The 25,741-nt window shown below is 48.8% G+C and overlaps 1 protein-coding gene across 1 annotated transcript; it reads right to left on the bottom strand.

Annotated features, from left to right (window-relative positions):
• Window positions 1-10,224: 10,224 nt before the first annotated feature.
• Window positions 10,225-22,222, bottom strand: Smim20 (small integral membrane protein 20). The gene is made up of 3 exons (XM_028865913.2): window positions 21,986-22,222; window positions 11,585-11,641; window positions 10,225-10,877 (listed from the first exon to the last, which is right to left on the bottom strand). Exons 1-3 carry the CDS (start codon window positions 22,098-22,100, stop codon window positions 10,840-10,842), a joined length of 210 nt encoding a protein of 69 aa, XP_028721746.1. The 5' UTR covers window positions 22,101-22,222; the 3' UTR covers window positions 10,225-10,839.
• Between the last annotated feature and the right edge of the window lie 3,519 nt (window positions 22,223-25,741).

Below are 25,741 nucleotides of genomic sequence, written 5' to 3'. Positions count from 1 at the left end.
TCTGCATATTCATGTGTGCAGGTGCACATGTATGTGGGGGTGGGCATACATGTATATGCATGTGGAGACCCACAGAGGTTTCCTAGTGAGATCTGAGCTTGCTTTATCCAGCATGGCTGCATAGGGGAATGATTGGACCACAGGCGTGGTTACCAGATGTTTGGAAGGGTCTACATACACTTGGCTGTGCGGTATGCTTTGATCTAGCAAAGGGGAGGTCTTTTGCCCCACCCCTTGGCATTGTTATAAAAAGCCCTTTTGAAGAGACAGAAGGGGCTGGTGGGTTTTGATCCAGGTCCTCCCGAAGCTATCTTGTGTTCCTGTCTGTCTCTTCTCCACTCTCTTTCTATCTAAAAGTTTCTTATTCCTCTCTCCTCTTCATAGGAACCTTTTAAAAGGTGGGAGCTGACCTCCCACATATGCATATGTGTGTAGAGGCCAGAAGGCAACCTCAGTGTCCTTCCTAAAGAATACTGCACGCCTTATGTTTGAAATAGGATGGCTCACTGGCCTGGAACTCACCCACAGGCTAGGCCAGATGGCCAGTGTCTAGGCGCTCTTCCTGTCTCTGCATCCCCAACACTGGGATTATGAGATCATGTCACCACACCCAGCTTTTTACCCGGGTGCTGGGAAGCTAGTGGACCCCATCCGCAGAGCTCCTCTTCGCCGCCTTGTGGGTGTACCTGGATCATTTCCCAGAAGCAGACATGAGGCCCCGGGGTTGTGACTTCCTTTTTTGCACACATTCACTGTGCAGTTACTGTGGCCGTGGGGTCCTATAATGAGACCAGGACAACTGGGATTTATCTAAGCAACATGAATCTGTTCGCTCTGAGTTGGGAGGCCAGGAATCCAGGACTAAGATGTTGGTGTCTCTTCTGTCGCCTCTCTCTCCCCTTGTCACGCAAATGTCCTCCTTCCCGTATCCTCATACAGTCTTCCCTGTGTGTGTCCCACTGTCTCTTGTTAGAGCGCAATCCTACTGAATTAGGAACTACCCTAAGAACCTGCTTTATTTTTTTTAAAGAATTATTTATTTATTATGTATACAGAAGAGGGTGCCAGATCTCATTACAGATGGGTTGTGAGCCACCATGTGGGTGCTGGGAATTGAAGTCAGGACCTCTGGGAAGAGCAGTCGGTGCTCTTAATCTCTGAGCCATCTCTCCAGCCAGAACCTGCTTTATTTTAATCACCCCCTTAGGCTACCTCCAGACATTCACATTGGGAAGTGCTTGGAGTGAGTGAGTGAGGACCTCGGCACAGGCACCTGAGGGGACAAGACTCATCAGCTCTGTCTGGACACTCCGGAAGCAGCTCTTCTCATTATTTCCCTGCCCCTTGGATGGCAGCACAGCCAGGAGGCCGAGGCCCTGGGGACAGTCTGTACCCAGCCTCTGACACTCACTACAGTTTCTCACACAGCTTCTGGAAGCATTGTGTTGGGCAAGGGTTTGAGAGCCAGAGGGGACCCAGAGGGCACATGGTCCATCACCAGAGACTGCGAGGGACCCTCTGGGGTTCTCTCTTCCCCTGCCTGACTTCTTCCTCGACCTAACTTTCCAAAGGCAGGTCTGTCCACAGCTGGGTGCTGCTGTCTTGGTTCCAGACACGGAAGAATGGTTTGTGATGGGGTATCCCGTCTGTTCAGTGACTCCACATCAAACCAAAGGAAAAGGGTGAGAATAACATAAACAGCCCCTTTAGAAATCATCTTGTGCTTACTTCACAAGCTGAATCTCCAGAGCTGCCGTTTTCCTAGTCATGTCTGAAGCAGATACAGGATCATTTTCTCCTCCTCTACACACCGTTGTGTTCATGTGAGCTCAGCCCCATTGCGTGTTCACACAAAGCAGCAAGGCTGCATGCTGTGTGCCCTCGGGTCTGTTTGCCCAATCCTCCAGCCTGGGCTTCCGAGGCTAATGGCCCCGGGTTGTGTCCCGGTGCGCACACTTAGCAGGAGCCGACGAGCAGGCGGCCCAGGTTTGTCCAGATCATCTCTGCATCTTCCATAAATGAATGGCCCCTTGGAACACAAACACAGCCCACACCTTCGCAAGACACCGTGGGCCGGACGAGGCTGCAGAACAAGGGAGAGGTTGTAGAAAAGAAGGGGATGAGGCGTGGGTCAGCCGAGGCTCAGAATCCCGCCGTGGGTCACTGTCCCTTCTTTGGAAAAAAAAAAAAAGGAAATAATTTTGCTAAATTATAAAGCATTTCAGCGCTAGCCCAGCCCCCCACCGTCCTCCAGTGTGAACATCTTGTTATAGTAAAAGGATTCCAAACAATAGAAACCCCAGGACCCCTATCTAGCCAGAGAAATGAAGAATTAGAAAAAGCTAATACAAAGCAGAAAACCTTGGGGCAGCCGAAAGGAAGGAAGCCGATGTGGTTTATCCACCCAGAGCCTCTCAGCTCACACGAGGGCATTTGATTCCATTTAGTGGGCCAAATGCTCTCTCTCCCCAGTCTCACTGTGAGCCAGAGGCTTCAAGTGAGGGAGAGAGCGAGAGCCTGCTCTTCAGGTTGGGAGTCAGGGTGGAGATTAAAACACACACACACACACACACACACACACACACACACACACACGCCGCACACACGCACGCACGCACACACACGCACGCACGCACACACACGCACGCACACGCACACTCACACGCACGCACACACATGTGTACACACACGCACACACAAAGCAAAAAAACCCCAGAAAAGCCAAAGACGTCCCTAGCAACAATGCCCCTCTGCCCCCTCTGCCCCTCTAGAGAAGGACCAGGCAGGGAACTCACCCAGTGTGCCCCCGAAGCCATCAGAAGGGTAAGTGGCATCTAACACCCTTTAGAAGGGGGACGACAGAAATGAGTTACAGGACAAGGCTTAAAGTAAAACACAAAATGGAGATGCCATGTCTAGACTGCTGTGCTCCTAATACAGTGGCAAAAACCTACCCAGTCTCTTCATACAAGCCTGTGATCTAGGGCATTGGGGGAGGTTAAGGTAGAAGGGTTGTTTGTTCAAGACCTGTCTGGGCTACACAGCAAGTTCAAATCCAGATCAGGCAATTTAGCAAGCTCCTGTCTCAATATTCAAAGTACACCAGGAATAGGGGTCCAGGGGGTTTATCTCAGGGGTAGAGTACTTGCCCACCATGCTCAGGGCCTACGTACAACCCCATGGCGGGTGTGGGAAAGTGATAAAAATCCAGTCTAAATTGGTACAAAAAGGGGGTTTTTAAAATTTAATTTTATGTATTCACCTACAGCCTGATTTGCTTCAGACCCAAGTGAGTCCAGGAGGCTAAGTCATACCCTCAGGACGTGGCTTCTGTTGAGTTAACTTCGATGTTAGCCTCTCTTTGTCTTTGCTTCAGTATGTCAACAGGGCTGCCAATAGCTCCACACGCAATGAACAAGAGACCCTCCTGTTTGTTTGACTACACAAAGCACCAGGCTGGTAAGAGCAGCACATACTCATCCTGAATCCCATCTTGGAAGTTTGCCCGGTGGGTGTTCTGAATGGTCAACCTGGACCACATGTCTACCCCTGCAGCATGGGATAAAGTCAGCTCCATCCACAGCAGAGACCCAAGGGGAAAGAGGATGAGGATAGAACAGATGTTACCAGGAAAGAAAGGATGGAAGGTGGGGAAGACAGCTGAAAACATCTGTAAGAGTCTAGCTTTTTTTTTTTTTTTTTTTTGGTTTTTTCGAGACAGGGTTTCTCTGTGTAGCTTTGTGCCTTTCCTGGAACTCACTCTGTAGCCCATGCTGGCCTCGAACTCACAGAGATCCGCCTGGCTCTGCCTCCTGAATGCTGGAATTAAAGGCGTGCGCCACCACCGCCCGGCAAGTCTAGCTTTAGCCAACACTACTCTTCTTTGAGGCCTCTGAGTAAAATTATTTTTATTGCTTTGTTATTTTATTACTTTGTTGCTTTTTAGGAAAACAATAAATATTTAATAAGTAGATATGCCAGTGAGCAATTAATTTGTGACTGGTCCTATTTTGAGATCCTTAATGCCATACAACACAGGCACACATACATCAACACATATAAGAAGGCATATGTACAAATTATAAATAATACATACTAAAACATTAGGAAACTCTTAGTAAAATTTAAACATAATTTAAAATAACTGTCTCATAGGGTCATCACACTTACATGGTTCTACTATTTCCAGATTTTTTTTTTAGTATCCAGTGAGCATCTTATACATAGTTTTTTAAAATGTACTTATCAATTTATGAAAGCCCCAGAAGCAACAGCAAAACCTCAATGTGAAAAATTTCAGACAGTGTGAGTTTTCAGCTCTTCCTGAGGTCATATGTGGCTCCAGAGGGCTCTGGATCAAAAATGCCAAGTAGGTAGGTGTCTCCTTATAGCTCCCAGGAAAGCCCTTAGGTGAGTCCTGCTGCCACCCATCATCAGGGAGGCGGGCAAGGGTGACCCAGCTGTCACCCTCTGGCCAAGGTCCCTGATTCAGAGGCTCCAGCCTCAGGGACCGGCCAGAGGAGGAAGCACCAGGGTTCCTTCCACTGCTCCACCAGTACATGACTGCGTACCCCAGCACCCCGACAGGCTTACCCCAGCCTCACTGCCCTCAGCGGTTGTGGGCTATGCCTAGGAGCCAGCGAGTGTTTGGGTGGAGAACAGAGATTTTTTTCATCAGTGCTTCTGGGGATGATTCTAACCACAGCAGCCCCCCGGGAGAGACCCTCCCATGCACACCACACTGCTGGGACTCCTGGGACTGGAACCATAGTGGTAGCTTTTCCTTTTTCTTTTCTTTCCTCCTCTCTCCCCTTCTTTCCTCTTTTCTCCCCTCCCTCCTTCCCTCCCCCTTTCCTCTTCATCTCTTTCTTGCCTTCTCTCTGTCCATTCCATAACCCCATGACTCTAGCCTCAAGTTTGCTATAGAACAGAAAACAATCTTGAACTTCTGATCCTCCTGCCTCTAACTCTGAGTGCTGGAACTGCAGATGTGGGGTATCACATCTGGCCTTATGTGGTACTGGGAATTGAACCCAGGGTTTCAAGCATGCCAAGCAAACCACAATTGAACAATCGAACCACAGCCTGTTCCTATTTCTGACTCCCAATTTCCTGGGGACCTTTGTAAAATATGTAGAAACAAAAAGACACAAATGATACAAGATGCAAACCAGTGTCTTCTTCATCACATTTAATCGATTCGAAGTGCTGTGCACCCGTACACACACACACCCTGTGTCTGTTACTCATTCTGGGCAGGAAACGAACAGCCTAACCGCACTGCTAACCTCTATGATTAGGGCTGCTCTAGAGAGAACAGCCTGGCTTTGTTTGGAAGTCTTCAGGGAAACTTCCGGCTTAAGTTTCTTCACACCTCCTCCTAAATCAAATTAAAAAAAAAAAAACCTGCCTGACATTTAAGGGTGGGCACCCCACGTTCTTAACCACCACTCCCTCCACTTGTTCATTCAGTCTTTGAACCGACCACCCCATCCATCGATATTGATGGAGTGCCTACTGTGTGTGCCATACCTACAGGTGGGAGAATTCAGTGGTGCATCAGCCGGGTAAAGCCTGTTGTGTAGTGAGGCCTATACACCACCCATCTGTGTCCAAACCAACCCCCCCTTGCTGTGCAGAGCTCTGTCCACACCACAGCTCTGTCATTTGTCACGTGTTGGAATTCCAGGCACTTCTCAAGGCTGTTTTCCATCACTGTAACTAAGAACAGACTTTTTAAAAGGTGCTTTTTTGTGTTCTGTATTATTTTAATCTTTGTAATTTTACTTCATTGCCTCTATTAAGTATAGATGGGTTTCAGTTGAATACATATTAGGCCACACCTCAGTTTAATGAAGGATCTAACATACCATATAAGACAGAAAGCGAAAGTGAGAGAGCAAGAAAGAAAACAAGAGGAGTGAGGAAAACAGGATGAGGTGAACACAGTGGCCAAATGCATCCATGAGGTTACAGCCACTTGGAAAGTTTTGTTTACGTGAATGAGGGTTTTGTCTGCATGTAAGTTTACCACATTTGGGCCTGGTGTTCTCAGAGATCAGAAGAGGGCATCAGCTCCCCCGACTGGACTTACAGAGGGTTGTGAGTCGCCATGTGGGTGCTGGGTATCAAACTCCTCTGGAGGAGCAGCCTGTGTTCTTAACCCTGAGTCATCTCTCCAACACTCATAGGCAATTCTTAGAGCAGAGTCACAATGTATTTGAGCTTCCCATCAGCCAGAGGGAGTCGTCATGTTACACACTTCAATGTTCACAGGATGATAGTAGCAACTGTTCAGCAGCTATTTCTGGCTGTGAGTTTAAAAATGTAGATCCAAGTCTATCTACAGAGGGTATCGTATTGTCTTGCCTGCATGTATGCCTGCATGCCAGAAGAGGGCACTAGATCTTATTAATGGATGGTTATAAGCCACCATGTGGTTGCTGGGAACTGAACTCAGGACCTCTGGAAGAGCAGCCAGTGCTCTTAGCCACTGAACCATCTCTCCAACCTGAATGGAGCTTTCTTTATTCCAGTAACAGTGAGTATACTTTCAGTTTCTCCTCTCCTATTATGAACTCCTCCAACTCTACACACAGCAAAACACATTCAGGACAACTAACCAGCTGAGGCAATGGATGAGATTCAGCTACAGAATCTTCAAATGTCTGACTAAGGAGGAGGAACTCCAAACCTTTCTGGGGACCTTTCTCCTCCCATAACCCTCAGGAGTGTGGACAGATAATACAACAGATCCATCGCAGAAAGATATGAGGATGCAGAAGTCTTCTGTTGGTGTGGATATCTGCAAGTACTTATTTGTGGTATGTGGTGCGTGCAGACGGGGTATGTGTGGGTGCACACAGGTACAGATGGAAGTCATAGAAGAGCGCTGGGTGTCCTGCTCCCTCCTTGCCACCTTATTCCCAAGACAGTCTCTCTCACTGAACTTGGAGCTTGACTAGCAGTTGGCAAATCCCCAGCCGTCTTCCTGTCGCTTTCCCTCGAAGTGCTGGGGTGATGGGTGCATATGGCGATGCCCAGCCTTTTTACATGGGTGCTGCGGATTGGAACTCAGGTTCTCAGGCTTGCATAACAAGTGATCTTACCCATTAAACTGTTTCCCCAGCCTCAGAAATCGCTTTACCTCAAGAAATAAAAATTTTTCAGGCAACATTCTATTAACCCACATAATATCGTAATTGATGCTTTTTAAATAATGTAATTCTTAATTATTATTATTATTGCTTTAAGACTGCAATACACTGCATTTCCATAGGTGTATTAACTCACAGAACTCAATTTGGAGTTTTGGAAAATGTGATGAGTGTGTGTACTTGACTATTCTCAAATGTGCATGCACAGGCCAGAAGGATCTTGGGTACCTCCTCCACTGCTCCCCACTGCCTTGAGAGAGTCTTTCACTGACCCAGCTGGGCTGGCTAGCTGGCTGGCAAGTTCTTGGGATCTGCCTATCTTCACCCCCACCCACACTGTGGTAACAGAGGCATGCACAGCCATGCTCAGCTTCCTCCATGGGTGCTGGGAATTCAAACTCTGTTCTCAGGACTGCAGTTCAATGTCCTTTTCCAGAGCCATCTCCCTAGACCTGAAAAGGTGTATTTTAAAAAGTGTAAAGGTATCCTGAGATCAAAAGGTTTAAGAAGTAATGATCTGATTTTCCCCTAAAGGGGAAGTCACTAGTCCCAGTAAGGCGACAGTAGTGTTCAAAGCACTTGGGAAATGATTACCCTCCCATATCAAATATACCTACCAAGTCAACAGCATACCTGTTTCCTAAATGCACCATCTAGTGGGTAGTTGTTCCAGCTTTGACCTTGAAACACTGCCCCCAGTGTGGTAGCAAGTAACTGCCACACCTGCCTATGACCTGCCCCTGGGGTGTGGCCAAGAGGGACCCCTTAAGACCCGAGATGCATATGTGTTCGCTCTCTTAGCTCTTCATGGTCCTGGAGGCTGGATTTGCAGACAAAGTCAGAGTTCCCCAAAGTACTACACTGGACTGTACCTCTTCTCTCCTGGATCCTGTAATGGACCCCTTATTGGTTGTAAGTTACCCCTGAAATAAACCTCTTGTAATTACCAGATAAACTACGTGGAATCGCCTTGTTAATTATAGCAATCACCTGACTAAGCTGCCTCTTGTAAGCAAAATGCTTCTGTCACTGTCCTTGGGGAAGGGGTGCACACTAGAACTGGATAGTGAGGCCCTCAGTCTATCCTCACGAGGACCTCTTACCACTCACTGGGCAGGCATAGGCAGTCTTCTGCAGTCATGTGTCTGAGACACGGAATGCTCCTTCTGTAAACGTCAAGGTGACTAAGGCTAGAAAGCTCTCGTATTACTGCAAAAAGGTAGACCGAGGGCAGGGAGACACAAGCCCAGAACAAAGATCCCATTCAGGAGACACACTGGGTCTGCTCCTACAATCCTTTTCCAAAACTCAGGCCTTTAGCCCAGATGTCCTCCCAGACACATGCACTTGCCTCAGTCATAAGAAGGCTCAATTAAGCATCTGCACAATTTGACTTTAAATTACATAACATCTTGGTGCCCCCTCCAAGGAAAACAGTAGGCAAACGCACCCCTAATTAGTCAGCTTCCTCCACTGGGTCGTTAACTGCAAGTCAATTAGATGTTGGGCAATGTCTCCCAAAAATGATGACTTTGGTTTTAGAACTATCAATCTTATTTCTGTTTGCCAGTCATTACATAATTGGGCCAGCAGCGTGTTAAGGAAATGCCAAGTTCACAATTAAGAAATTATGTCACCAAGCACCTCATATAAACAGAGGCTACAGAAACACACAGGCTTTCTGCTAAGAAACAGACCGGCTTTTCAGTACCAAGTCATCTACCAGGAGGCCAGGTAGGCAGAGCACAGGAAATCAGAGGAGGGGAGAGGGGGAGGAGGGGAAGAAAAGACGTGAAAGAAAGAAGGGAGAAAAGAAAAACAATTCAACAGGAAACTGGTTCATACTGTCCCTGATGTGGCTTCTGGAGACGAACCTGGTGGAAAATTGACACTCCATTAACAATTGTGATGGCTATTCTTGACTACATCTGGAACTAACTAAAACCCAAAAGGCTGAGTACACCTGGGAGGGATTTTTCTTAATTAAGTCATTTCAAGTTCAAGACTCACCTTTAATCTGGATCTTTTGAGGTAGGAAAATCCACCTTTAATCTGGCCCACACCTTTTGGTGGCAGCCTACAGAATGGGCATGGAAGGAAGTTTGTGCTCTTGGCCTGCTTGCAAGGCCTCACTGGCAAGTCTCTTCCTTCACTGGCATTGGAGCCTACTTCCTTGGGATTCTGGCCGCTACTGAAGACATCCAGCCTCGTGGACTGAAGAACTCCTGGATTCTTGGACTTTGTGTTGGTAGACAGTCATCATTGGATTAGCTGGACCACAGCCTATAAACCACACTATTAAATTCCCTTTATATTATATGTATGTACATATATATATGCATGTATATTCATTCTACCAGTTCTGTTGCTCTGGAGAACCATGACTAACAGATGTCTCAAAAGGTGTCTTGTTTACCTTGTATACAAATAGATGACACTATATAGACATTCTGGTGGTTTGAATAGGAATGGCCCCCATAGACTCACATGTTTGAAAGTTTGCCCAAGGGGAGTGGCTCTATTAGGAGGTGTGGCCTTGTTGGAGGAAGTATGTCACTTTGGAGGCATGCTTTGAGATCTTATGCTCAAGCTATGCCCAGTGTAGCTCAGTCTCCTTCTGATGCCTGGAGATCCAGATGCAGAATTCTCAGCTCCTTCTCCAGCATCATGTCTGCCTACATACCATGCCTACATACCACCATGCTTCTTGCCATGACGATAATGGACTAATCTTCTGCCTGTAAGCCAGACCCAGCTAAAGGTTTTTTTTTTTTTTTTTTTTTTTTAATAAGAGTGGCAGTGATCACAGTGTCTCCTCAAGGCAATAAAATGCAACTTAGACATCTACTCAAATAAAATCTAGACAGTGGTACTACTTCTTGATATCAGAATTGTTTATAAAGAAATTCTACCAGGCAATAGCAGGTGGATCTCTGGGAGTTCAAGGTTTGACTGGTCTGTCAGACCCTGTCTCAAAAAACTAAAACAATCCCCCCAACAACAACACACACACACACACACACACACACACACACACACACACACACTACAAAAACAGTACACAGCAGCAAACTAAGAGACCATTTTAATACCCACAGCCTCATTGGTGGCAGGCTCACCTATGCTTCTACTGTGCATGGTAATCTAGTGTGACTTGCTTCCTGTCTGTTAACTTCCCAACACAGAGACTTTCAACAAGACAGTTAATCTGAGCAGTGTATTCTTAAACAGCGCCAAGGATCCTGTCCTCCAACAGCTTTATCAGCTGGAACGTTCTCAAGAGCCCTGTCAGGCAGCTTGGCATGGCCGTTTGCACTGAGGTCACTTCTTCAGAAGGTGGTAAGGCAGCCACGGCCCTTGAGCCCACAGGCTGCCTGTGCTCACATCACAGCTTAGAAGTGGTAAAGACCGCATGAGAAGTTGTCCACAAACAGCCCTGCAGGCTGGCTCTGCTCCTGCAAAGTCACCGGAGCCACAAGGTGCTTTAATGGTGTCCTCTGTTCAGGTTCTCCAGGGACTTAAGGAAGCACTGTCTTTGCACACAGTCTCTATCAAAGGGTTCTGGCTGGCAGCATGAGCGTTCCCTCTCCAGCCACGCTGCCACAGCCAGCCATCGACTGTCCCCACTGCAGAGTGCACAGGATGAAGATGTCCACTTTGCTCATCAGACTCCCTGACAGCCTCATTTCCTGCCAAAAGGATCCGACCACACTTTCAACCCTGTGGAAAGAAACATAAAAACCCCATCAGGATTCACTGTTAGGTGTCTGAGCACACCCCCTTGATCCCAAACAAACAAGATGACGTGGGAATTGAGCCATGCAATTTCCACGTGGCTGAGACACTGAAATTGGGAGAGCAGCCACTGGAACCCTGCGACGAGGTGCCTGGCAGCCACGGCAGCTGTGAGGGGTTTTAAATGGCTTAGGAACTATTCCCTACTAGGAAAAAATGGATCTGGCCTAGGACCCACAGATGGCAGGAGCTGGGTTAAAAGGCTAGAAAATCTCTCATTCTCAGCCAACTTGGACCATTTTAAAGGAACATCCCGTTCAGCCCTGAAGGGAGCTTTGGGGACTTCTGTAGGAAGTGAATCCTACATCAATGACACAGCTCACCCGTAAACACTACCTCCCCATGAGGGTGGTGTTTACAGAGGTCCGGGCATGGGAGGCTGCAAAGAGGTTTCCTGCTGCACATTTAATTACACTTTATGCCCACTTACCAGGGGCAAAAGTGGGGCCCAGCAATCTCGTGAAAAGTACTAGACACTGAAATATTAGCATGGTCTTGGACAGCCTTGACAAGACAGGAGCTATCATAAAATAAACAGTAAGCTCAGGTTCCCAAGAGAAAAATCACCCCACCTCCACACAAAGCAAGCACTCATGCCCCAGATGGGATGGTTTGGAATTTTTTAGGTTTACCTGGTGGCTGCACATCTTCCTGGACGATACCAGCTCGATTTACGGCCTGCTCCTTCTCTGAGAAACATAACAGGACAATTAATTACTCTTTAGAAAAGAGTGTGAGCAATTTTGTTTTCTATTTACATGGGTCAATTACAAGGCATATTTATGAGTGTGGTCCAATTCAGCGAGGCCGTATCTTAAAGCTAGGTCGTGAAAGCTAGGTCCTAGGATGTAAAAAGAGCCACGTCTTCCTGTGGTCTCAGCATTGTGGGAGGGACAGAACTCGAGAGAAAGAACAGCTCTGGAGAGCTGGTGGGTGTGACATTACAAGCCGAGGGCTGCTGCGAAGAAGGGACAGGCACAATTATCAAGAAACGGTGTCTAAAAACACTCCACTGAAGGACTGGACTCCAAGCTAAATATGCTATGTTTTTGATGGGAAATAGAGCAGAAAATTAATCTTTGGGTGGGTGGCTTTGGTTTGGATAATTGAAGCTTCCCTAATTGATTGCAGGTGCTGTGCCAATTAGTGAGCTTGCTGTAGCTGCAGCAGCTAAGCCTGGCACTTTGGAGATGTCCACCAGGCAAAGGCCAAGAGAAACCAAGCATTTTATGAATGTGGGCTTCTAGCTCCCTGACACATCTTTCTAAGTGGTTTGAAAGAAACCTGAGGCCTGTGACGACCAAGAGTTATTATTTTAAGTATCCTGACAAATGGCAGCTTTTTAGAGGAAAGACTTGGAGCCAGGAGCCAAAGGATGTTGACTCCTAAGCTGCAGTAATGAAACACTGGAATCAGACCTTTGTTTGCCTAGATGCACAGTTTCTTAGGTGCCCACTCTCCGTGCTGATTTGCTATTAGGCCATCTAACTGTCCACCCTCACAGGCCCTGCTGCAGATATGAGAAACAGGGGTCCGCCAACTCTGATACCAACTCACCGAACTTGCTTCTCTGGAGTCTCAACGGAAAGTCAATCCTAAATGATTTGCCTGACAGTCTTATCAATACTAACTTTATAGGGCAATGGGGGCTGTGGGAATCTTGCGATCTAATTCTAAGAAGGGAGGGAGAAAGACAAGGAACAACGGGCCACCTATCCCCGGTGGCCTCTCTCAGACTAGCAGGCAAATGGCACACAGATGCCAACAGACCTCCTCCAACTCAAGGGAGCAGTGGCAGCCCTAACAGCAAAGGCGTTCTCACTGTGGAAGACTTCTAATTCTCAGACCTGAGCCCTAGAAAGCTTCAAAGATGGACGTCTCAAACATGTGCTTAGCGCCAGCCAACAAAACCGCACACCATCTTGAGTCTCGCCAGGAACAAGAGCAGGCAAGAATTTTCCAGACCTAAGTGTGTCTCTGATACAGTGAAGGCAGGAAGAGGTAAAGCTTGAGCAATACTTGTCGTGAAGCAGACAAAAGAAACCCAGTCATCCTGAGGTAGCAAACTTGTTCTCTAAGAAGCAGGTACCACTATAGGGCCCAGGATGCTGGCAGGCTGCCAGGCATCACTGGGAGGAAGCTGCTAGTTGGTGGCGGGGACAGAAGGCCTAATTGTGCTCCAACCTCTTGTCATGCAGTGGAGAACCCCGTGAGAGAGGAATCCCTGTCTCGCCACTTTCCTGCTAATCGCTAATGAGGTTGGAGAGAGGCTGGAGATTTGTTTAAATAGGCTGAAACCTCATCATAATCTGGGTCCTGATGCAGCCACCTCGGTAACTTGGCCTGCACCGGCAAGCGAAACCAGTTCCTACAAAGTGATAACCAAGTGTTCGCCCTATCTAAATCCGCTTGCTTCTCTGATCCATTAATGATCAAATCAGAAACACTCCGAGGCCAAAGCAGCCTTATGGAAATTCAGGAGACCACACAAAGGCACTTTATTTGAGAATACAGAATCTGCTAATGGGAAAACAGAAACCAGTCTCTAGATGAAGTTGACAGCTTTCTAGTTCATTGTCACTGAAGAACAGCAAATATCTATGAGCCCCAGGAGAGCAGCAGAGGTAGAAGGAGGCTCTAGCTACGGGAACAAATAAGCTAATTACCGACTTCAGTTGTGAGCAAGTTTCCATGTAAAATGCCTAAAACCCAACCGTGGCCTGGAGTTAGAAAATTCCCCACTCCAGTATCCCGGCAAGTCCAACTCTGCCCCCTGGTGCTAAGGCTGAGGTCTGATTTGTAGTTTTAATTGAGGATAGTTCTCTCCAGTCACAGGGCGATGGTGTATTATTAAAGCTGTTTATGCATGCAGGTGGGCCGACTTTGTGTGGCTATAAAAGAATCTGCCCAACTAAGTCTGAGAATGAGCCAAGGTTTGCAGTGGGAGGTTCAGCTGCTGAATTTGGTGCTGTATTTAACACTGACCATCACACAAACTCAGGGCACCCGAGAGCAGGCTCCCTCAGCAGACCCCAAGTGCTTTTCTGAGGGTGCTCTGGTAAAGGGGCAGCAGGCAACCGGCAGAGAAGAGCCGGAAAAGAACAGGATCTCATCTACCTCTCCATCTCTTCCGACAACCTACAGTCAGTTGTTAAAGAAAAGGCAACTCACAACCTGCAGTAATGGGGACAAATGGTAACATTTGGATACAGTCTCTGTACTAGACAGCTGGGCTGCATCATATTACATTTCCTGGATTCCTGAAATATAATCACATATACTGTGATTAAGTAAAAGAATGTCCTCCTTGTCTTTGCAAAAACAGGCTCAAGTACTTAGGAATAAGAGCTCATGATGTCTTCAACCCACTCACAAATGGCTCAGTACAATAATGGTAATGACAGCAATCTGGGTGTGTATGCATCCTCTGTAAGGAAGGAAAGCAGGTGTGGTGACTGTTAACCACCAGCAAATCGAGGTGACAGACCAAGCAATTTGCGGTTCTACCCTGGATCTTTTCTGTCACTCGAGCTTTTTTCTTAGTAAAGAAAAATTATACATACATCTGCAAAACAGCCCGCTAAGAAAGTCCAGTAACACACGACCGCTCCAGGCTGGCCACTTCAAGCATCTACCTGTTTTACCTGTTCAAAACATCTGGACAGATGTCAGCACTTCCTTGGCAGTCACATTGGCTGCTGCTGCTGCTGCTGCTGCCTAGGCTCTGCCATCCGCCTCCAGGAGAGTCCAGAACCCATCGTGCTCTGGACACCAAGTGGGAAGCAGTGGCCATGGGGACCAAATGGTCATAAATCCAAGAGGACCCGGGGACAGAACGGTGACTGAAAGGCAGACCGGGGGGAACACACAGCTGTAACAGCAGGTGTGAAGCAGCTGGCTGAGGGGACAGACACCGGTGTGAAGCAGCTGGCTGAGACCAAATGTACCGACTGAGAATGGGCAGCTGAGGGGATCCGCTGGTGTCACGGAAGCCACATCACGGCTGCAGCTCACCTGAGCCGGCTAGCTGAAGGATCTAGAGGCCACTTCAATCACTGCTCTCTGGCACTGTAAACATGTCTGCACACTCATCAAAAGCAGGCTGAATAGAGACGGCTTTGAAACGCTAGTTAGGAAACAGGGCTCCAGCCTGTCTCTGCATTCTGCTCGATTATATGGCAAATGGGGTGAAAAGCATATTCTAAGCACCTGGCGTGTAATAGGGAAAATGCCCTTACAAGGAAGGGAGTTTGCACATCAAGTGATTTCTTGTAATCTTGCTCGACCAGATACACAACACAGTGTCAACGGGGGCAGCAAGGGACAGCAGAAAGAACACAGGTAAGAAGCAGGCGAATCGTCTCCTCCCAGCTCACCCATGTACCATTTACCTAACTGCCCGGCAACTCCACTCTCGTACAGGCATCCTGAGAGGGCATTAAGTGGGCAAGGTCAGAGAGTCCGGGGCTAATGTTCACCCAGCAGTTAAGACGCAGAGTGACTCTGGACGAGGCACCCATGAGCTTTGGGCCTTCTGGGAAAACCCTACGATTTTGTATTCTGTACGTCTAATTAAAACTGGGAAAGATCAAGATTAAAAGACTGCTCTTACTCTATCCCACATCACCATTTGACTTCAATGCCTGCAATACACGCAGTTTTAAAGGGGCCAGCTCAGAACTGGACTAGTTATAGGATGTAAAGACACATCAGGCTTCAAGTTATGATCCCCTGAGACCTTGGACAAACCCACTGGCAACAGGATGAAAGAGAAGGCAATCCTTGGGCTCCCCGACAGCAGAGCAGAACTGTGCCCACACCCCTGGCTTCAGATCATCGGGCCCCAAGGCTAACTCCACCTCCCAGAGTCACAGCGGGACTTGAGCTATGGATTGACCTTGTACTCACTCCATTGAACAGTTAGTTACTCAAGTGTTGATGAGTCAGTGAGAGAGCTACAGATCACACTGGATGTCAAAAGGATGCGCACTAAGACACTTGTCACAGGGGCCTGCTACTTGGTGATCACCGGTCTCTCCTTCGCTCTGTCTGACATAGCAGTCTCCCTCCTCATTCTGCTGCCTGTGGGCTCACCCTACCGGAGCAGATAGGGAACCTGGCCAGCCCTGCACTCCCCACATCCAGACTGGCCCAGGGACCTGACACCTTGGACCCTGTGGAAGAACTGTGGCCTACTCCCTGGAACAAGCAGAGCTTAAGGAATAACAGATGTACACGGGGCAGTTGGAGGTGAGGAGGAATTGAGAAGCAGCTGGGAGGTAGGAGCAAAGCAGTCAGTGAGTCAAGAGCTCAGGTGGAGAGACGGCCGCAGACGCCCAGGGAAGGGCATTCAAGGACGGACTGTCCGCTTACGACAGAGGAGGAGAACCACCTCTCTTGGGCTACTGAAATCACTATGCTAATACGAAGTTGGGAGTATTACTTTAACTATGTAAAGGTGTCTTGCATTTATTTATGTTGTTTTCGCTTAACTAGGCAAAGAAGTGTTTCATTTGTTTATGCTGCATTTGTTTAAAGATAGGTTGCCGTTTTACCTTGCCTGCCAGAGGCACCTGAATGGCCAATAGCGAGGCATTAGAAGGATAGGTGGGGCTGGCAGACAGAGAGAATAAGTAGGAGGAGAAATTGAGCTTCCAGAAAAGAGATAAGAGGAGAGAACACGGGAGAAAGAGAGAGAGAGACAGACCCGGGACAAGCCACGCTGCTGCTAGCCTGCTAGACACGGAGTAGGACATACAAAAAAGAGGAAAGAAGGGTAAAAAGTCCCGAGGCAAAATGCAGATGAAGAGAAACAGGTTCACTGAAATTGTAAGAGCCTGAGCTAAGGCCGAGCATTCATAACTCATAATAAGTCTCCGTATCCTGATTTGGGAGCTGGTCGGCAGCCCAGAGAAAGCAAGCCTGTTACCAAGTCCTTCTCATATGCATTCCATCTGATATTTATTCTCCCCGTGAGTCAGCCTGGATGGTTCCCTAGCTGACAGCTGCTGGACCCTGAGGTGCTGGCTGTCCTATGAGCCAAGCAGCCAGGCAGCTGCACTCACGTCGGCACGGGCACTTCTGAACACTCCACGGTTACCTTGAAGAAGCCGCATGAAATCCCAGCTCCTGAAGACAATGCTGCCATTGCAACACCGACTGAAATCTAGATGAACCTGCCATCATTCTGCTGGCCTAGAAGACGGATTCCTGTGACTGGGGAAAAGACCCGTGCACAATTGGTGGGAGCAGCATTCTTTGTTAGTGGACAGGGCTGCTGTGATTGGTGCAAACACCCCTGCCTCGACTACGTAAGCAGGACGTGTGCTTACTTTGTGACCTGGCTGAAGACCCTCTCCTGCGTTCCCCTTCCTCGCCCACCCGGGGGTTACACATGTGTGTATTCAGGCTCCATAAATACACACGTGTGGAGGTGAGAGGACAACTGGAGAGCTGGTTCTTCCCTTCTACCATGCAGCATCCAGGAACGAAACTCAGGTCTTCAGGCATGGCAGCAGATGAACCATCTTGCCAGCCCCTATCAGAAGCAGCTGGGAGGCAGGCAAAGCAAAAGGACCCGGGCAGTCGGTAGATAACACTTGAGAGTGCTTCACTTACAGAGGGGCTGTCCCACAGCTTGCCACTCCAAGGCCACATGTTCCTGCATCCACATCTGCCCTTTCTCTAGAGCTGTGGGAAGAGGTGCCTCAACTCTGCCCAAGGCTGTGCCTGCCTGGTCTCAGGACCCATGTCACCTCCCTCTACAGACTGTCCTCTCTCTCACATCTGTGCCTTCTGGACTCTCCTGGTGTTCCCATGCCTCCCAGTGCAAAGTGAAAGCAAAACCTCATTCTCCTAGACCCTGCGCCTGTTTCAAGGGTTGCCATGCGCCTACCAACAGCCAAACACCTTTAAATGTCCATCCGAAGGACTGTTTACTTACTCTCGGATCTGCTGCACTCTTCTTGCTCACTTTCAAACCACTGAAAGCATTAACCAACAGTTCATTTTTATCAGCTCTTTTATAAGATATATACAATGGATCCTTTCACTTATCTCTATTTCCAAGCAACCAAACCTTGAGGGCACACCCCTTCCACAGAGAGCTGCCTTTTTGATGCTACGGGCTCTCTTAAGCCTCTCTATGCCCACCCCTCCTGAGGCTCCTTTGTGGGCTTTTTTTTTCCTCTGCTGCCCACTTCTCAGTCCTTCACATGCTGCTGTTCTGGGCACTACATCTTCCCAGCTTGGAGCACTTGCCAGAGTCCCAGCCTAGTGTGCTGACTGGTCCCCATGCACACTGCTGGTGCCCTCACCCCATTCCAGACTGGGTATTGTTCTGCCTCTGGGCAACTCCAGAAGCACATGGGTGCCCAGCCCTCCAGCTTTCCAAAACGGAACCTCTTCATCCTCATCCCTCAAACTGATGCCTTCCAATTGGTTGCCACCATCACCACAACCACCTTCCTGGCTGCTGTAGTCAGGGAGACAGGAGCCATTCTCCCTCACCCTTGGGGCCTGTGCTGGTTTGAATAGCCTTGTGTATTTGAATGGCTGGTCACCAGGGAGAGGATTCGTAGGTGTGGCCTTTTTGGAGGAAATGTGTCACTAGGGGAGGGCTTTGAGGTTTTCAAAAGCCCAAGCCAGACCCAATGGCTCCTGGTCTTTTCCTGCTGCCTGCAGATCCAGATGTAGAACTCTCAGCTACTTCTCCAGCACCATGTCCGCCGTGTGCTGCCATGCTTCCCACCATGACGAAAATGAACTAGACCTCTGAAACTGTAAGCCAGCCCCAATCAAACGCTTTTATAAGCGTTGCTGGGATCATGGTGTCTCTTCACAGCAACAGAAGAGTAAGGCAGGGCTCATCAGTCACAGTCCCTGTGCACTAGTCCTTCAGTCCCAGAAGGGTTCTGGTACAGGCTGGGTACCATTTCCTGAGCGGGAAGAAAAAGACACTGCTTTTCAGTACCCATCTTTCTGCCCCTGACCCTTAGGGTCTCTCCTCCCTGTCGTGGCAGTGAAGCTGGCATACAGCGAACGTGGTCACCTTGTTAAAACACGTCAATAACCTGCGCTGGCTGGTCTGTGCGGAGAGCGGTGGGGTAACTGCAGGGTTTTCATTAAGCAAGCCAGATGACTGCGCTTGAAGGACAAATGGCAGGACCAGTGCCAAAGACCCGGAGGGCTCCGCATTTCCTAACAGACCAAAACACAGTCCCCATTACAAATTCTCACCGAAGCAGCGGAGCCGGGGTACTTCAGGAAGAACTCCACTGGGGCCAGCAGGACGCTCAGCCAGTGAAGCGCTTGCCAAGCAAGCCTGATGACCTCAATTCAATCCCTCAACCATGGAAAGGCAGGTGAGAAATGACTCCACAAAGTTGCTCTCTGACTGCCGCACATAAGCCGTGGTGTGTGCACCCCTCAAACACACACACTAATACATTTTCTTTAAAGGTGTTAAAAAAAAAAAAAAAAGGAAACAGTAATGCACACAAGAAAGGCAGGAGGGACAGATGGAAGGACCAGAGGGGCAGGGAACATGTTGGGCTGTCCCGTCAATACGCATGATGCACATGGACAGAACAGGGTGAGAAGAGTGGCAGGGGACGAGGTGCTGGGGCCACCCCACACATGCCCCGTATCTGAACTGCACCAAGTGACACCTAAAATCCGCCTTTCGAGCATAAAAAGGAAAGCGGCCGAAGGCTCTAAATACTAAAACCCGAATGCACTGAGGTGCACAGCTCACCCCCACAGCGGGCTCCCAGTCCCCATCCTAAGCACACACTGAGCCAGCTGGACATGCTTACTGCCTGCCGGGCCAGCCCGCCCCAGGCACACACCTGCTCACCCCCATCTCAACACCTCCACCTCCCTTCTCCTCACCAAAGCCCTCCTTTTACAAGTGTTTCTTGTACAATTCCTAACATGAACATATACTAGGAAGGTCTACAAGTAATACTTCCCTGAAGTCACTGTAACTTCAGCCCGGTAAACACCACTGTCACGGCCAAGGGAACAAGCAAGATTCAGAGGGAGGGAATACCTTGTTTACAGGTTATTCAACTAACAGATACCACAAAGGGATATTATGAGCACTAAACGGCTTAATAGTTGAAGTGCTTAGAGGAGAGCCAAAAAAAAAAAAAAAAAAAAAAAAACATGAGCTTCCGATAAAAATTAGCTGTTTGGAGTTACTGACTTTTTGAAAGATTTAGTTATGACTTTCAGTTAAAGCTGGCTGAATTAATCAAAATATGCTAAAAGGTGAGCAGGTGTAGAAAGCCTCAAATCTAAGACCACAGCTATCACAGTTATTCTTGCTAGAAGTTCACCCCAGAACCTGACCTGCCTGTCTAAAGCAAGTTGGACAACCAAAGACTGGGGATTACTCCGAGAAGACATGTAGGAATACAGGGCATGATTCCTCTTCACCGGCTGGCTGAGAGCAAGGTTTCTTGACCAGGGCAACCCTCACATTTTGATGCTTCCTCGTGGGTGACTTCTGTGCATTGTGGAAAATTTATCCTGAATCCTATCCAAGTAGATACTAATTGCCTACTCATCTTCTCTCCCTTAGCAGTGACAAGCAAACCCATCATCAGAGGACAAAGCGCACTAGCTAAGAACCACACTCGTGTCTTCAGAAAGAGGATTTTCCCAAGGGAACCCACAGCAGACCTTCTGTCTCAAGTCCGACTCTAGAAGCTGTAATAAAATAGCCTGGGGCAAGGATCCAGTGAGGGAGAAGGATGGAGACAGATTCTACAGAACCCTACAGAAGCCCATGTTCCCTCCATACATGGCGCATGCGGGAGGGCTTGAGGGCAGGAAGCAGAGACCATCACAGTCTGGGCTGATGAAAATAAGCTGCCAGGGGATCCGTGTGTGTGTGTGTGTGTGTGTGTGTGTGTGTGTGTGTGTGTGTGTGTGTGTGTTTGTGTGTATACTTTAAAATGCTCTGCCTCCAGAAACCGAATGCTACAGCGCTGGAGATGGGCAGAGCATTTACATGGCACTTCAAATCGCCAAGCTTCGGCCTCGGCTAATATTCCCCGGGGGCTGGGCTGGCCCTCTTCCATCTTCAAGATGATTCAGGTTTCCTGGAGAACAAAATGAGCCTCTAATGCCTCATCTCTCCTCTCTGACAGATGGTTTCAGATGTATCAAAGTGCTAATCCTTGCTGAGGTATAGGTCTCCAGGAAGGAGAGTTTGGCTTTTAGAATGATAGGACCTGAATGATTAAGGAGGAAAATGACTCCCCGGACATCTGCCATTGTCATGTGAGCAACCGGCTTAAAAATGAAGGAAACCAGCAGAATCTGAAAAACGATTTGAGGAAAAACTCAAAAACCCAGGTTAACAGTTTAGCTTTGAAATATTTCCGCTCCAAGGCATCTTAGGGATGGAAATGAAGCGCAATAAAAACACCTTTCATCTCGGGATGATCGAGGCTCCCCGTCTGCACCCCACGGCATCACCATCTAAGCCTGGGTGGATGGAGTGGGGCTCTGGAGACAGAAGCCTGGGTTGGGACATTTCCCTTAGCGCTTACGAGCTGTGTGACCCCATCTGTAAAATGGGTAACATCTACCTCGAGGGAGGGTTGTGCAAATACAAAGATGATCCAGTCAGTATATGCCTGGCCTGACACACATCAAACGTGTGTGTGTGTGTGTGTGTGTGTGTGTGTGTGTAAACTAAGTGTGAACTAGTGTTAGTGTCGACCTGCTGTGTGCAGGCTGCTTTCATACACACCAACACCTCTGTGACTCCTAAGATGCTCCACAGTTCCGTGACTGATCGCGTGGATAGGTATTTAGAGCCCGCACGCTGAAGGCCAGAGGTGGGGCCATTGGTCCGAGGTCACCGGGCTGCACAGGGAGAGCCTGGGACCCGGCTGGCCTCACTCCTGTAAGCCCAGCTCCGGTCTCCGCGCTCCTAAGGGCAGCTAGGGTAGGGGCTTCAGGGCGCGGGCGGGCGTAACGCTGGGGCTAGCCACCGCGCGGGGTCAGAGGTCACTCACGGTATTCCTCCAGCCTCATAAGGGGCCGGAAGTAGATGGGGTAGAAGGCGGCGCCGACCATGGAGATGAAGCCGCCAAATATGAGCGCGGTGCGCAGGTTCCGGGCCGCAGCCATGGGGAGAGAGAGGGCTTCAGGGCCCCGGGAGGCCAGACACGCTCCGAAACCCGATCCCGGCCTCAAGGTCGCGACCTGGCTCGGAAGAGGAGGAGCAGCTTTCGCTTCCGGGACTTGAGTGCGGGGCGGGGTCTCTGGGCTCGGAGGCGGGGCCTGGGCGGGAAGACACCTCGCCGGGGGCGGGGCACCTGAGGGCAGGGGCGGGGCCTCGAGCTAAGCCCCGCCTTTCTCGCGCTCAGGCTGCCCGCGCGGGGACACTGGTGCCAGATGCACACACCTTTAGCCGCGCTCCTTTCCTGTGGTTCCTTTTTGTCTCCTTACTCGCCCAGGACCTGGGTATCTGCTCCAACCACCCCCCTCCTGTTTTACTCTCCGTTACCAACCTCACTTCCCCATCCTTCCCCCTCAGTATTTGATATTTGGTGACTGTCTGCTAGTAGCCTCTGAGAAACTTTGGGCGAGTCTCAGGACCTCCCTCTTTGAAAGCTGTTTGTGGGCATGAGCCACGAAGCAACAGATCTCTTGGTCCGGACTGATTTTCAAGGTATTTGCAAAATCTAAGCCACTGAGTCTTCTGAACCATGCAGCAGCCTTCATGGAGTGTGTTTGAGCATCCAGAGTGGCCTGACTTTGATCCCTCATCCCCTGCTCTCTCCCTGTTCTGTGTGCCGGGTTGTGAGGGAATTACACAGGGATTCCCAAAACTAAGAGAGAGTTGCAAACAAAAACTATTAAACCCAGAACTGCATAGAGTCTGCGGCAGGTTCCCCAGGGCTCCGGCTCTTTGCCTGGGGCACAGCCTCTGAAGAATGACACCTGCTGCCTCACCCCATGATCACCTTCCTCCATCTCTGCACCTGTCCCCCCTTACAGAGCCTGAGTCAGAAGATATGATCTCCTCAGGGGGTTGGGCAGCTGAGACCAACATTCCTTGGGCCTTCGCTCAATCCCTCAGAAATAGAAATGACACCAGCAGCTGAAGCCGGGGTGCACAGAGGATATTTATCTTGACCTCAGCAACATTATTTAGTCCTGAGAAGATCTGCAATCTCTTGGAAATGATGTGGTGAACACAGGTCTTTTTCTCCGTAGTTTTGTAGTTGAATCAAGATTCCATCTACCGCTGGCTCTTGCAGCATATAAATCAGTCGTTCAATCTGTCAGCAGATTTATGGACTATCTTGCTGGGCCCCTAAACACCAGGCAAAGTGCTAAGGGGGACACAAGATGAATAAGGCATGACCTCTGCTCTCCAGGATCCTACCGTGGAACAAATACATGAAAAGACAACTAATCCTAGATGCAGCCTGTTGCCAATGAGTGATGCGGTCCCACAGGCAACAGAAGTACAAGGAGGAAGATGGATGTCTGTGCAGGAAGGTGGCTGCTCCTCAGCCCCCCTCCGGACTTGTTGGGTAAGGAGACAAGACTGCACAGCAAAGAGGGAACTTGTGATACATGAATTAAACACAGGATGGAAGGTCGCCGAGTGTAGTGTACACTTGTTATCCTGGCAGTCCAGGATCCATCTCTAAATGGCTTTGGGGAACAGCTCCTCTCCCACTCTTGATAGACAAGTGGATCCTCCTGTCTTCACTCTGCTTCTTTCAACCTTGGACGGTTAAGCACATCCCCAAGCTGACCAAATTCTTCCATCATGGATTGGTTGACTGCGGGCTTGAACCAATGAAGTTGCATCCACCTGGTCATGTGACCCAAGTTAGGACGATCATACTCCATCTCAACTCTACTGGAAAACTGGATTTGAACTTGAGGGAAAAAAGGTGCTGGAGCTATGGGGGAAGGGACTGAGAATGAGGTCAGTACTACAGGAGAGGAACCAGATGTTGATGTTGCATTTGAGCCAAGCATCCCAAAACAACATCTGCCCCTGATTGCTGTGATGAGCCAATGAATCCCCTGTTCTCAGAAGTCAGCTTGTGTTGAGGTCTTGTATGTGAGTGAGTATGAGTGTATGTGTGTGTGTGTGTGTGTGTGTGTGTGTGTGTGTGTGTGTGTGCACTTGAGTGTGCACAGGTATATAGGGGCACATGCATATGGAGTCAAGAGAACAACCTCAGGTGTCCGTCCTCAGGGATGCCATTCACCCTCTTTGAGACAGGGTCTCTCATTGTCCTGGAGCTCATGCATTAGGCTAGACTGGCTGGTCAGAGATCCGCAGACATCATTTTGTCTCTACCCTCCCAGTGCTGGGTGTGTACGTGAATGCCACCACACCCAGCTTTATTACAGGAATCCTAGGCATCAGACTCAGGTCCTCACGCTTCTCCCCAGCCATCTCTTGGGGGTTTGTCTTTTACATCAGGAGTCCCAGATGAAATGTCCATGCGTGAGATTTCTCCTTGTTTCACATTTCCTAAGATGCAAGGCAAGGACAACTTTTGTATAGACCACCAAAGGTGTCACACGCAGCCTGAGGGCTGATCTCTTATGACTCCGTATGGAGCTAGAAGCGAACATGACAAGATAGCCGGCCAGGCCCCACCCACAGGCCTCTTGCAAATTAGATGCAAATGAGATGCAAATGAGATGCAAGATGTTGAAAGAATGGGCCAGCCTGGTGAGGTACCAGTAGCCACCTCCAAAGCACGAACAGGAAGCTGTGACAGACGAGCCAAGGTGACGGAACAAATGAACCCTGGCATCTCTATCCCCTTCGTGCTATCTAAAGGCACTAGCTGTTCAGCAGCATGATGAATTTCCCAGTGATGATTCATTTTAAATGTCACCTTGTCACAACCTAGAGTCACCTGAGAAGAGAGCCTTAGTGAGGGCCTTCCTAGGTCAGGTTGGCCTGTGGGCATGTCTTGGGCAGTTGTCTTGATCTTTAATTGATGTGGGAGGTCCTGGCCCCTTTTGGGCAACACCATTCCCTGGGCAGTGGATCCTGAACTATATAGAACAGGAGAAAGCTAGAAGCAGCTGGCAGCATGGGTGAATCTGTTTCTCTTTGCTCTTGACTATGGATATGATGAGACTAGCTGCTTGAGTTCCGGCCTTGACTTCTCTAAAACGATGGACTGTAACCTGAAAATGTAAGCGGAAATAAACCCTTTCTTCCCTAAATTGCTTTTTTTTGGGAACATTTGTCAACAACAGAAATGAAGCTAGAATGTCACCTATGCCTTTGTGGATTATTAGGATTATCCCCAGACCATAGCGATATTGTCCAGTTCTACTGAATGCAAGTTCATCTCTTTGATACCAGCATCCTCACATTTCTGAGAAAACTCTACTCCCTCAGTTTTTCTCCTCCCACTGCCCACTGTCTCTTCAATCCATAGGTTTTTGTTTGTTTGTTTGCTTGTTTTTTGTGGCGCTCTATGCAAAGCATTGTCGTTGTTGATTGAGACGAAAAGAGGACTTGTTTATTTTTTTAAAAAAACCAACCGTGATTCCCTGAACCAGGGCAGGATGTTGGACACCGCATAGGAGCAGGTAGTGGCAGCACCGAATAGAATAAAGCCTGTGGTCCTCATGCTGTTTGCAGCCGGCCAGGGATGAAACATTGCAGAGCACATTCGCTCCCTGGCAGCTTAGCATCCCCTCATAAGAGCTCCCGGTGTTCTTTGCGGAATGACCTCTCCGTTAACACTCTTGGTGGGACCATAAATCCAGGA

The sequence above is a fragment of the Peromyscus leucopus genome, chromosome 10 (assembly GCF_004664715.2).
Source record: "Peromyscus leucopus breed LL Stock chromosome 10, UCI_PerLeu_2.1, whole genome shotgun sequence".
Lineage (NCBI taxonomy): Eukaryota > Metazoa > Chordata > Mammalia > Rodentia > Cricetidae > Peromyscus > Peromyscus leucopus.
Note: the sequence above shows the minus strand (reverse complement) of the source record. Positions and strands in the feature narration are given on the sequence as shown.

What these genes read in the sequence shown, in the direction of transcription:
- Smim20 (XM_028865913.2), bottom strand. Translation starts at nt 22,100, where the DNA reads ATGGCTGCGGCCCGGAACCTGCGCACCGCGCTCATATTTGGCGGCTTC. An exon ending in TATGAGGCTGGAGGAATACC is followed by an intron (nt 11,642 to 21,985) that starts GTGAGTGACCTC and finishes TATGTTTCTCAG; the next exon opens with AGAAGGAGCAGGCCGTAAAT. An exon ending in GGAAGATGTGCAGCCACCAG is followed by an intron (nt 10,878 to 11,584) that starts GTAAACCTAAAA and finishes TTCTTTCCACAG; the next exon opens with GGTTGAAAGTGTGGTCGGAT.